Here is a 13,380-nt window from a genome sequence, read left to right on the forward strand (position 1 = left end):
GAGCATGATACTGAGTTCTGGCTGGAGGGGTTTTGAAGCTCCCTGTGTTCCTCTTCCCCATCCTCAATGCAGTTTAGAGCAACCTTAAGGCTGCTCTGAGTGATGCTGACTTGTAATTGCTGCTATAGATTGTAGGGTTTGTTAGAATATGGCAGTTTTCAAGCATATTTCTCTTCTCCCTGCTGTGTGCCCTCATTTAGGAGACAGGCCTGCCCGCAAAAACGCCTTTTGCATCATCTGTCTCTCTAGCACGAGGTAAAGGTTTCCCAGGCTTGTATGTTCCTCAGTGCGTATTTTAGGGAGCCAGATGTTTGATCTGCTGGATCAGAAAGCAGAGGAGACATAGGAAGTCCTGGCATATGACTCTTTTACAAAATGTTTTTCTGTAGCTTGTTGATAGTTGGGATTCCTGGAGCTTCTTGAGTCTAAATGGGTTCTGGTGGTCTGGTTCACCTCCAGCATTTATCAAAGCTCCTGAAAACTTTATTCATTGGAGTGAAGAAGCTGGTCAGCAGGGAGGAGTGGGTGTACAAATAGCTTTGAGTGGTTAGTGCTCCATGCAACAGAAATAAACACTGTCTGATATAAAGCTGTGGAAGAAGTGGATTGGTTTTAATCTTGGTATTGTTATTTGACAGGCCGTGTAGGCATGTTATGATGCAAATGTGTTGTAACCAACTGCATGACTTGGCTAAATGCTTTGGCTTTTGCTTCTGCCATTCTGGTGGTAGAAAAGAAGAGGGAATCGAAAGTTTCTCCCAGAATTTGGGGGGGTGTATGTACTTTTACGGCTCGCTCTGTGCCCATTCCTTGTGAGGTGGGAATTGTGCTCTGATTAACCTGAGAAGGAGAGCAGCCCATCAGATAGTACAGCCTCCTTCAAGGCACCTCTAGCCTTCCCCTTAGGCTGTGCTACTTGAAATGTGCTGAGCTGATCCAGACCCTCACACCATCTTCTTGGGATCTCTGGAGAAATGAGAAAGCCTTTCTGAACAGCAACAGAACTGCTTTTTTTCTTGGCCATCCAAAATGTATTTGGAGGAAAGCATATTTTCAGCCTGTGGATTTGTGATTGCTGTGGCTTGAAGACGAGTAACCCACACCTGAAAACTGAATCAATCTTCGTGCAGCCTTGCAAAGGTACCGTAACTAGCAACCAGAAAGAAGAACATCCAAGTGAAAGACAAGTTGGCAACATCTGTTTTCAAACTTCTGCTTGTATTTGCGAGCCATGTTCCTGTTTCTGCCTGTTACTCTTGGTGAGATGTGACTTCATTCAAGTGACACAGTTTTCTCAAGTCCTACGATGTGGTAAAACAGGTCACTTGGCTCTCTGCTTATCTCAGGAATAGCTTTGTTGAAAACAGTGATATTATATGGGTGTGTACACAAGGAGAGGATCAAAAGTTTTGCCTTTTCTGTGATCTTTGGGCTGCATTTTCAAAGGTTTTAAATGGGGCAGTAAGGTTTTCCGAGGCGTGTTGGCACTGACCTCCCTTTGAGGCTCAGCTTAGTTGAAAACTTTTTGCAGTAATGTCTTGTTTTAGCTAGAAGTTTTGTGAGGGAAAACATATGAGAAAAAGAACTGGCTCAGAAGCTGTGAGGCTGGTTGAGTAATCCGCCGAGAGCCTTCTGTCCCAGGGTGATCTCTGCACGCCAGCCTCCGTGTAGGACAGCCCCAGTGTGAAGAGGGAATGAGAGGGATGCTGGATATCGGGAGGACCCAAACTCTGGTGTCTGTGGCAGAGGAGATGTGCCCCTTTCCTTAGGATCTGGATGTGCTGTTAATGGGACAGCAGCCTTAAAGTCATGCACTAGGAAGGTAAAGACTTTAATTTGGCCATTTGCCTCATGGCCCAGCTTTGAGGAAGGTCCTGGAGTCTCAGCTGGCAGGTGTCCAGGGCTTATGTGCAGAGAAGTACAAGGCACCAGTTTGTTGCATTATCTACTTGGCAAAGCTTGCTGCTATGAGCTTCTTCTCCTTATAGATAAGCCCTGGGTGGCGCAAAGGAAGACGCGGCTGCTGCGTGGGTGCTCTCCCCTCTCCTCTGGGGAGCTGTCAGGGGCAAGAAAACAGCTGAGTGCTGGCCCTGTTCCCATCACAGCCTGCAAAGGAAGCAAGCAGCTGTGCAGGAAAAGGGCTGGAACGGGCTTCCTCCTTCCCGAGGAAGGGGAAAGCCTTGATCGGCGGGGCCTCCTCCATGCATTGGCAAGAAAATGCAGCTGCGCTGAAAGTGCTGTCCCAGCTTGCTCGTCCTTGGGAGAAATAAGAGCCTCTGTTTGCCTCTGCTGCCTCACTAACTGCCTAACTTGCAGGGAGGAAAGAGCTGGTGGGGCTGTGCCCTAAGTCACTCTACGTCCCTATGCATGCTTGTCAGCAAGGTGGGTTGTGTTTATGCAACTGAGTCCAAGTGCTCTGTGCTAGGAGAGGAATTCAAACATCTCCTTATTGGCAAAGATACACAAAGCCATGGGTGAAACATTTTAGTTTTGCTTGAACGGTGGTTGCTGCCCTTACAAGCTCGGTTGTGATGATCTTTTTCACTGCTGAGTTTTGTCCTGTCTCTCCAGCTGATGCAACTCAGCCTTTTGGGAAAAAAAGTTCATGGCCCTTCTTGTGCTTTTTTTCCCCTTTGGGTTTCATTTTTATCAGCTAGAAATTAAAAATCTCTCCGGTTTTGAATGGCAAGGCGGGAGACTTGTTTTTTTACTGCTTTGTATCAACAAGGCAAGCAACTCTCCTGGGATTTGGTGGCTGCAGTCAGCACAGTGGGGACAGATCGCACCAATCTGTTATCAAGAGGTCTGGCTCTCTGGAGGCTCAACCACCATAAAACCATTGATAGGACACTGGCGAAGCAGCAGTTAACCCACAGGAGTGTGGTGCTGTGAGCAGCCAGCTGAATTTATTGGCAGAAGGGTTCAACCCGGCTGGGAGTGTTTTGTCCTGCTCTGTGGATGTTGTCAGGGCCCAGGAGCTTTGAAACCTTGCAGAAGAATTCCCCAACACGTTGCTGAGCCTGGGTTTTAAAGAGCACTGTTTTATCAAGTGCCTTATATAAGTAGGCGGAGTTGGTGGCTGGAGCTGTTGGGTTGCAGCCTCCGTAAGCTCAGCAACAGGGAATGTTGAAGACCGCAGCTAAAGTTATGCCAGACCTCCCGCTGTCCGACATGGGGTTATTTATTCTCTCTGGTGTTCCCTTGTTTACCACGGTCTCTACAATTTAGCCACCTGTGAGCCAGTGTTTCCTAGCACTGCAAAATCCTGTGGATATTACCAAAAGGAGCTGTGCGGAGAAGCGGGCAGCAGTACGTGTTAGCTAACCTGTTTTTGCAAAAGGTTGCAGGCTGGGTCTCAGCGGAAGGGTTTTCATTTACAAAGGAGCTTGCTCCAGCGCGGAAAATGTTGCAAGCAGAGGGAATGTTCAAAATGAAAAAGATAAGGTAGGGAGAGGAAAGCAGAAGCTGAGGGGCTAGAAATTGGGGCCCTAGGTAGCTTTTCATAGGGTCCTAGGTAGGTGGGAGAGAAGTGGTTGGACGTCTTCATTAGCCACATCACAGCTTTGCCTTTAACAAGCCAACAGATGGTGGTTCCTCAGCCCGAGCTGAAACGGTTAGAATTGTATTAGAGATCACAGTGAAGACTGCAACCAGAAGCCATGTAGGTACTTACCAGGCTGTGCAACGCAGAAGGTGTTTCTCATTGACAGCAAACCCTTTTGCTTCTTCCTAGCGTTGGCTTCCGAAGTTGAAGTTGCCAGTAAATCTTGCCCAGGCTTTCCGCTTTCCCCATCCAAGGCAGCTCAGGGACTTTTCACTTTCTCACCTGAAAAAGGTCACAAGGGGTTTTCCTTGCCTTGGATTCAGGATGTCTGCAGGAAGGCTGGACAGTCGTGCTCAGTTTAGCAATTGAACCTACAGCCAAAAAGCCAAAAAGCCTCATGTTGAGCTTTACATTTTTCAGCTATTCTCACTAAAATGGAAAAAAACGTTGAGTTTTCCTTTTGGTGAAAACAGGAAACACACGTTTTCCCTATTTAGCAAAAGGTGAGGGAAACGGAGGGCTAAACTGAGGCACTGTGAGGGGTGAACAGGTTTGCGCATTATCCTGGTGGCCAGAACATTGACCCAGGAACTTCTTGGGATGGGTGTGAAGACTTACTGTGTCCCAGGGGACGTGAACCCGCATCTCAAAGGACAATGCCCATGGTGCTGTGATCACAAGGTACAGAGGCAGGCTTTGAACTGTGCTGCTCAACAGTAATTCATGTAGAGCAACAGATAGGAGGTGAGATATGAGGTGCTGGGCTGAGAGGTGCCCAGATCTTTTTTTTTTTTTTTTTACACTAACCTGTTTGGGGCATTTGACTTGAATTTTCAAATAGTTTCAGCCTGACCCAAACTATGGTTCCAGGAAATAAACTGGTTGCTGCAAGAAATACTCAATCCAGCTGTAGTGCTGAGACAGCAGAGAGCGTGGCTTGTGCTGAGCCTCCTAAACAGGCACTGTTAAAGCTCATTGAATATATTAGGAAAATGTCTAGGAACGCTTTCCAAAAGGCCGCTTTCCAAAGAACGTCTTGGTGCAATTTTTTTGGATGTAAAAAGAACTGGCTTCCTTTGTTTAGAAAGCTGCAGGCTGTCTTGCTGTGGCAAAAGATAGCATCAGACTTTTTTGAAAAATGTTTCTGCCAGGCATCCCTAAAATGCGTCAGAGAAATGCCATGTGTTGGTGATGGGTTTTACAGGAGTCATTGTTCCAGACACTGAGAGATGGGCTTTGGAAACACAGGCACCACTGTATCTGGAGAGGGATCTGGGAGAAATGTGGTCTGGTAGTTTCTAAACAGAGATCTTGTAAAGATAGGGATAGAAGTGCTGCGTCTGGTAGATTAAACAGAAGTACTGGCCTGAACAGTGATCTGCTGGCTCTGCTGGAGGGCCAGTCTTGCAGGTCTTGTGCTTAGAAGTGATGCTGTGATAGCCGAGGAGATGCCTGCATAAAGGGTGATGAGTCTCTAGAGAGAACACTGTTAACTCTCAAAGTCTTGTTTATGGGCAAAAAGGAAGCACACCGTATACAGAGAGAGACAAGAGTTTATTCTTAGTATAATTGAATGCTTAACGTTCTAATCTTATTAGTCAAGATCTAATTATTACAGAAAAAGAAAGAAAGAGGTCCTGTTTGTTACCACTGACACCACTTTTGTCCAGCATCAGGTCCACATTTCTTTTACTGGTTGTTCACAGCATGGGGCTGCCAGTGCCAGCCTGTGCTCCATCTCTTGTCATCCCACGCCCGTTCTCCTTCATGCCACGTCCTGTGCCTCCACTTATCAAGGCCTCTTATCACACCAGGCCTGTATTTCTTTAGACTACCTCATTATGTTAGGGTTGTAAACCACGATGGTAGCTTAAAAAGATAAAGAAGCGTAAATAAAAAAATTAGCCATGGTTACCTGGTCAATTAGAAGAACTGCTGTTGCAGCTAAACCAGGTAAAACAAGGCTGCAGGGAGGTCAAGAAGAGCTCAGACAGAGCAAGCATCACAAGCTGCATTCCTGAGACCTTGCAAACTCGGTGCAAAGCCTGTGGCATGTGGCTTGCCACGGCAGTACAGGGCTGCAGGGAAACAACAGGAGCAGACAGCTCTGTCCCTGAAAGGAGATGGTTTTCCAGCAGGTCGTGACATGAAACAGCTACATGAAGGGCTTGCTCCAAAGCTGACAGAAATCAGCAGGCTGTGGGTCAGGAGAGCAAACCCAAGAGCAGCTCTGCGACGGGGTGGTCATTAGGAACGTGGAGGGAGGGATTTATGTGCAACCCAGCGTCTCCCTGCTCACGTTCCCTGCTGGCACAGGGGGAGAGCTGGCTCTCTGCAGAGATCTTGTGCATGGTGTTTAAAGCCTGTCAGCGTGTCACCTGCACCGTGAGCAGGCATGTCACTGGGGTAAGACAGTGCTTCCCTCTGGTTTTGGAGGTGCAGGATTGGGATGGGTAAATTCACGTGAAATCCATGTTCAGCAGCTCTGACCCTCACACCTGCAGTGTGTGAAGGGGTTGGACTTGTCCACATTTTTAGTTGAAAGATAACATTTTCCGAAAGCAAGTCCAGAATCTCCTCCATGTGTCATAATTTTTCACCTTCCCTGCCTACGTTCATTAACGTGCCTACCATCTCCCTGGCTTGCTTTGTTTTAAAAGCACATACTGTTCTTCCTCCTGTGCAAACAGCCTTGCCTCCTGGGTCCAACTGGTTACTCCTTCCCCATTTCTTAGTTCCACCCTGATACTTTACCCACTGTAGTGGCTTTCTGCTACCCCCTTTGCTCTCTTATGTGCTCTCAGCTCTTACGATCTGCTTTTGCAGAGGATCTGCAGGCTGTTGCGCCATGAACTGACGTTGCAGTTTCTCGGCTGTCTCTGTCCAGAGGGGCTGGGCGCTTCCTTCCGTTGTGGCACATCACCTTCTGCAGTGGCTCTGCGGAGATCCTCCTGTTGTCTGCCCGGCTTGTGCGCAGGGAGCCGGGTGCCCCGGGACCCTCTGGGTGCCCTGTGGCTTCGTCAGTCTCCGGTGGTTGTCCTGCCTGCCTCTGGTGAGCGCGGTGCTCCGCTCCACACCGTCTGCTTGGGTGGCTGCACTGAAATCTTTTGGAGTGCAGGCAGGCGGCAATGCCGCGAGCATCTCTTGCGATTTTGCCTTTCTCCTTCTTGTGGTTTGCAGAAGCAGCGGACACCTGATCCGAGCCTCTGGCCTCCCTCTGTCCTTCACTGGCAATGGCTGAGCCCTTTCAGGATAGACGTTTTCACTTCTCAGCCTCTCCTTCCTCTACCCTTCCTCTCTACCCCATGTTTCAGTGTGGGCAGAAGCTAAGTGAAGATGCCTTCTTTTGCACTGTCTCACTGGCTCCAGAGTGATGGCATCTAGTTCTGTTCAGCATCTGATGTATGTTTTCAGTACATGTGTCTTGCTACCAACACACCTCCTGGGTGTAGATAGGAGGCAGATCCTTCCCTGTGCACAGCCTGCTGGCATTCGATGGCATTGCCCCTGTGCCAAGGATGGGGCACTGCTGGGCCCAAGGCCAGAACTGCTCTTGGCTCTTCTAACCTTGTGTGATGAAGGGACCGCAACCTCAAGCTTGGCGGCAGCAGCGGGTGGGGAGGGTGATGGCCGTGGTTTCCTCCTGCTCAGTTCAGTTAGGTCTGTCCCACCCAGTGCCGCAGGTCAGCGACCCTGCAGGGTGCTTGTTCCACCCCGAGACGTGTCCAGCTTAAGTACTGGAAATGTGTAACCTGCTGGCATATACTAATCGCCTGCCTGTTAGATAGCAAAACGTGTGTGAAAGGAGTGGGGGAGTCAAGGGAAGGATTCCCGACGCAGCATTTCTGCTAACTCCCTTTCTTGAACTGAAGGGGAAGCCTGAGTTGCTGCTACAGGAGCCAGAAGACACACCTGATGCTCAGGGATTTGTCGATTTCTTTGTTGGAGTTCTTGGGTTCACCTCTTTTTGCCTTTGTGTCCGTTCCCCTATGTGCTGCACCGCCAAGGTACCTCCAAGGCCTTCCTATCTCGGCCTTTCAGAGCACAAAGGAGAAGGCAAAGCGAATAGATCCAAGGGTAAAGACTTGGTCCTTATTGTCTGTCAGCTGGCTCACACACTGTCATTAAGGAAATGTTAAATTAGGGTTAATCATAAAAAAACCAATGAGAGCTTATGCCATCATGGTGACTGAGTCCTGAATAAGCAAGCGAACCACGGAGTTGCTCAGAAAGGACGCCCTAGCCAGGGCTTATCTGGGATTTCTGTTCAGGAGAAAGAGGCTGCCGCTCTGAAAGCACTTCGGTATTTTCCATTGCAGATAAGTGGTTTTTATTTTGCTTTCTCACAACTGCCTGTGTGGGGCTTGTTTCACTTCCTGTGCTCTGCAGTTGAGCAGCTCAGTTTTGTTTTGGTTCTTTAACATTTATCCACATTGAGATTTTTCCTCTAATGCAGCATTGGATGAATTCTGGACCACAGAATGTGACCTTTTAGGACAAGGCACAAAAAACAAACCTTGGGTGGGAATTCGTTATTGCACGGAGTCATTCAGTTCATGAACTTAGTAGAAGTAAGCAAAATAATACTTCTAATAGACTGTGCACTTATGTAGATAGCAGGAACGTGCAGAGTCCTGAAGCACTTGGGAAGAAGTATTGAATGTTGTGTGTTAGCGTTTCGGCTGATCTCTGGCTGTAAGGGATTAGGAGGAAGTTGAGGCCAGGCTAAAGCCACTACCTATCTGCTTTCTGCGGGGCTGCGGTCTCTCTGCGGTGGCAGCTCTTGTCAGCTGCTGCCAGGGAGCAGGTACCGAGCGCATCTGGCCGCCTCTCTGTGTTCCTGTGCTTCAGGACTGGTCTATTCACTTCATGCTGCAGGAATAGTCTTAAAATAAATAACATAAAGTGCTGTGGCTGGGATTTGAGTCTCATTTTCCTTATCTTCCAAAAGATGGCAGGGAGGTGGTATCCCTCCAGCCATCACTGTATCTGTCTTCATGCTTTATGGCTGTGTTGCTTCACTACCCTCACAGTGCAGATGGAGTTTTATCCTAAAGAAGTAATATGTCAAGTTATTCTCAGCCCATGGTTTTGTTAGGACATTTCCAAAGTGGAGCACTTGGGGTTTGCCTATTTCCAACTTGCATTGGTCTAAAAAAAGAAACAAAACAATTTTTGATGGACCAGAAACAACATTTCATTTTATTTTCAGCTTAGCCACCAGCTGAAAACTGATTTTGCTTGCTTGTTTTTCACAGGTGTGGCCAGTTCTGTGAGATAAGGGTACATTGGTAGATTCATGCTTTACAGCTTGTTATAGTATGCAGACCCCCAAAATTCATTTGCTCGTTAACAGTTTTTGGGAGTCCCTGGTGGTGTAGCTTACAGACCCCCAAGCATTCACAGAGGACAGGTTGAAGGTGAGTGCGCTAGGGAGTAGAAGATACCTCTCCCCTCTGGGCCTCAGTACTCAGCGAGTTTTTGAACCCAGAGGACAGTTTTCATTCCTGGTGGGCTCTGCGAGCCTTCTCCTCTGAGCTGATGGTTGGCACCAGTAGAGTAGAAGGCTCTGCTGCCCCCCATGAGAGTCACCTCCTTCTTTGGCGTGAGACCACCCCTCACCTGACGCAGTTATCTGTCTTCTTCTCGCAGCCCTTCTGCTGCAGGCACACAGAGCTGTTCAGTTCATGATGGCATCTTCATCCCAGGCACGCCTGCAATCGTGTTATCCCCCGTGCAGGCATCAGAAAAAGTGTACGTGGAAGTCTTTGGCCGCAAACTGCATTTTGTTCCTTTGAGGAGCGTTTCTGCTATTAAGTCAGCATGTTGCAGCGGCAGGCCCTGTGAAAAGAGCCTTTGTTCCTGTTCTCGGTGTTCCCAAGTTTCTCTGTGCGAGAGCGGCTGCGGTTTTACCCTGGTGAGAGCAGTATCTCCATTCTGTGAGGCCATTTCACTCTGCGGTGCGGCCGAGTGAAGTGACAACAGAGGAGTTCGGGCTGCAGGTGATCCAGCTTTCATGAGAGTCTTGTAAAATCTGCCACTCACACAAGTATCGTGGGACTTAATTTCAATTTTCCTTTTCTTCCTTATGCATGCAAATGTGTTTGTTTACCCTTGCAATTTAAAGAGAAACTACTAGTTGTGAAGCACTTCCAGCAGTTTCCCAACATAAACAGTGCTGGGAGTCTTTGGACAACAGCTTCCATTTTGTCTTGTGTTTATCCCACACGTGTTCCCAGTAGCTTCTGACTGAGCTTTGTAGGTAAAAAAGGCATCAAGGATGGCTAAAATGGACACCGACTTCTGGAGGCAGCAGGACAGCCACTGGCTTGCTGGCTGCTCTACCCACGCCAGAGCCTGGCAGCTCTGGGCAGCGCCTGCAGCTCTCGCTCGCTTGTCCTTCTGCAGCAAGAGTGGCTCCTTGCCCCCCTTTTCTTCTCTCCCCGGCGTCAGGAGCAGTCTGGCCCTCACCACACCCCAGGCCACCCTTCTTTAAGATGCAAAAGCTGGTGTGCCCTGTACTGCGGAGAGGACAAGGTCCAGAGGTGATCGTGATGCCTCGCTCGGTTCAAGTTCATCCTTTTTTTGCTCCCCCGCGTAAAACAGGTTGTGCAGTCCCATGACAACGTTGCTTCTGTGTCACAGGGAACTTCTGGATCTGACTTGCCGTCTTGCCAACACCCTGAAGAAATATGGGATACAGAAAGGGGACAAGGTGGCCATCTATATGTCCGTGTCTCCCTTGTCTGTGGCAGCCATGCTGGCTTGCGCCAGGATTGGTGCTGTTCACACCGTGATCTTCGCTGGATTCAGCGCGGAGTCCTTAGCTGGGAGGATCATGGACTGTAAGTAGATGTAGACCGGGGAACAAACCCCTCTGGACAGTGCTCCAAGACATATTCCAATTTTATTTTCTTGGCAGAAAGAGAAAAGGTTCATTCTCAGCTGGCGGGACAGTTCACTCTCCTTTGCAAAGTATCGTGAAGAGCCTTTTCCTTAGTGGCAGATGCAGTATCCTCTAGCCTTAAAATACTTTATAAATTGCTTAACATTCAGTCTGTGCTGGGTTACTGCCAGACAGCAGTGAAGCTGGAGGGAAAACCAGAGCTTAGGAATGGGGCCCGATTTGTTCTTTTGCAGTATAATCGCAGTGTTTCTTTGATACTCCTGCACAGTGCTAATTCTGCAGTCTCAATTGTGATACTGTGATTTATGCATAGCACTGGAAGTGTTGGCAGCCTGCCCCTGCTCTGTTAGCCGTTGTATCAACAGACAGAGCTGTTCTTAGCCCAAAGCACTTGTAGTGTGATTAGGTAAAAAGTAATGCTAAGAATACCAGCAGAAGAGCAAAATAGCAAGTGGCTCATGTCCTAGCAGTCACATCAGTTTCTTTATGGCTAGTGTGAGGGAATAAGTCTTACAGCAATTTTCATGCTTTTTTCCCCTGTTTCAGTAGAGTTTAGTAGAGTTAATCTATAGAGAGCAAGTATGTGTTTTAGTTATCCCTCACTTTAAGCCGCTTGTGTGGAGGCGATGGGCTAAAGAGCCATTTCTGTGCAGCCACAGCTCTCTAATAATGTAGTGCGGTACAATCTGAAGTGCTCTGCCAGAGTGCTGCTGTGTGCTGTGGCTTCCAGGAGGTTTCCCCTCAAGGTACCTGTGAGTTTCAGAAGGCTGCAGGTATCTCAGAGCAGGGTAACGCCTCCGAGAGGCTGCTGGGTTTGGTGCTGCTCACTTCAGTTTGCAACGGAGACTTAGGTGCAGCCCCAGAGAGAGGATGAGAGGGGGCAAAGGTGCTCGTTCACTAAGGCTGTAGGAAGTCTTGCACTGGTTTCAGTGCCTGAGCTGTTAGGCTAAAGCAGCAGTATTCCCTATAATGCAAGTAACCGGGAAGAAACTGTTCTGCATGTCGGCTTTGCTAGGCAGGAATGGAGGCATTTCAGTTGCAGTGAGTGATACTTAGGCTAGACATTGGGACAGACTTTCTCATGATCGTGATAGGCTTTGGAGTGGACTGGTGGGGAGAAGGTAGAATAGCTACCATTGGAGTGTTTTAGGAAGATTGGACTGACAGCTGTCAGAAATGGTTTAGCTGGAGCGGACCCTGCCTTGGGGTGGGGGAGATGGACTAGATAACCTATGGAGGTTCCAGCTACCCCTAATCTCTGTGGGTCTCAGGCTTTAAAGTGTTTTCATCAGTGACACTGACTGTTTTTTGATTGATAGAAGTTCTGAGTATTTGTCACGCATGTTGTCCTATACATCATCCCTCAAAGTAATGAAAGCAGGGTGCACATACTAGCCTGGAAGACAGGCTGGTATGTCTGCTAATTCTTTTCCTTTTTAGCTGGATGCAAAGCAGTTATCACCTACAACCAGGGAGTCAGGGGAGGCCGAATCATAGAGCTGAAGACGACTGTAGATGTAGCTGTGAAGAACTGTCCAAGCGTCAAACATGTCTTTGTGGCTCAGAGGACAGATAACAAAGTCCGGATGGGTGACCGTGATATTCCCCTTGAGGAGGTATGTTGGTGTTGGTAAACCTTGCCTGTTCCCCCTAATATTTCTTAAAGTATGTGATGTTTACTGTGCTGGGGGAGAGAAATACGGTGCACTAATAAACGTACGGACCAGCTAACACAGACATCTCTGAGAGACCTGATGCAGGGCTGTTCAGAACACATGTGTGAGAGTCTTGCTGAATGTGTAGATCATGCACACTCTGGTATTTGGCTTTGGTCTTTGATCTGCTGTAGGCTACGCTGGAAATCGGCAGCCAAGGAAGAGGACATCAGGCAGTCTCCATATTTTCCTTGCGTATGTGTGCTGAGCTAAAAGCCTATGAAGCAGCCGCTGCACTGCAGCTTGGCACTGTAGTGTAGCCGCACCAGGCCTACCAGCGATGACTGGCCTTTATGCTGCCTCTGGAGCAGGTTTTCAGTGCGTGCTGCTCTTCCCCTGCTGCCACAGTACCCCAGTGGGCTAATGGATACAGCTATGTTGCAGTGACAGCATCTGTACATCCCTGCGGTCACCTAGCTCTGCATACGCCCACTGGCACTCTGGAGAACTCCTTTTAGGTCTGAGTGTTGGCTAGATCACCTTTCTCTCCATCTGTGCCTTTTGGACCTGAGATGCCCCTTATGGCATCTGGATCTTCATCCTCAAATGGATTGCCTGTATTTGCAGTCTGCTAGGATTGTGAGTTGAAGCAGCTCAATCTGTGTCTGATTCATCTCAGCATGGGCAGGGGATATGCCGCTCCATTTTGTTAAGTCTTGCAAACAGTGCTGAGATTTAAGGAATGAGTGTTTCCTGAGACCCAGAGTGCACGGATACCATTGCTGCTGCTGTTATACCGTGTTCAGGCACTCTGTTACTGTTTGTCATATGCACTCTGAGACTGGATGCTGTTGAAAGGCAGTGCAGAAATAATCAAATTCCTGGAGAGGCTTAATATAGCCTATGGGCAGTGTCCTGGTTACCCCAGGATGGGAGGACAGGGATGGCTTGGGAATATTTAGAACCTGTGCTTCCTGGGGAAGAAAACAGCAGTTGTTTTAACGTGTTTAGCTGGTACACATGGAACTGCAGCCTAATACAGAAGTAGTTTTATCAGTTTGCCAGCAGCAGTAAACAGAAACTCCTCATTGTAATAATTCCTGGAAATCACCCGCCTGCAGCCAAGATAATTACTAAGGAGTTCTGGTGCTGGTCACATGAGACAGGAGCAACTACTGGGGTAAAGCTACAGGGAGAAGGCAGGTTTTGCTCGGAAATTGTCTTACTCCTTCTTACTCCACCAAGCACATTCTGACGATTTTCCTTAGTCTGCA

At 48.3% G+C, this 13,380-nt stretch overlaps 1 protein-coding gene across 3 annotated transcripts in view; it reads left to right on the forward strand.

Moving 5' to 3' along the window:
* The window catches only part of ACSS1 (acyl-CoA synthetase short chain family member 1), a 38,936-nt gene that overhangs the window by 4,640 nt on the left and 20,916 nt on the right, over nucleotides 1-13,380 (forward strand). For all 3 annotated transcript variants that reach the window (XR_015708861.1, XR_015708862.1, XM_087777058.1), the window contains exons 3-4: nucleotides 10,190-10,389; nucleotides 11,892-12,067. Coding sequence is in view for 1 of the 3 variants with exons in the window: in XM_087777058.1 (XP_087633184.1) it covers nucleotides 10,190-10,389; nucleotides 11,892-12,067 (376 nt within the window). In the remaining 2 variants the exon portion in view is untranslated. The remainder of the gene's footprint in view (nucleotides 1-10,189; nucleotides 10,390-11,891; nucleotides 12,068-13,380) is intronic.

The sequence above is a fragment of the Nipponia nippon genome, unplaced genomic scaffold, assembly GCF_047370975.1.
Source record: "Nipponia nippon isolate SJK-2023a ecotype South Korea unplaced genomic scaffold, ASM4737097v1 scaffold_4, whole genome shotgun sequence".
Lineage (NCBI taxonomy): Eukaryota > Metazoa > Chordata > Aves > Pelecaniformes > Threskiornithidae > Nipponia > Nipponia nippon.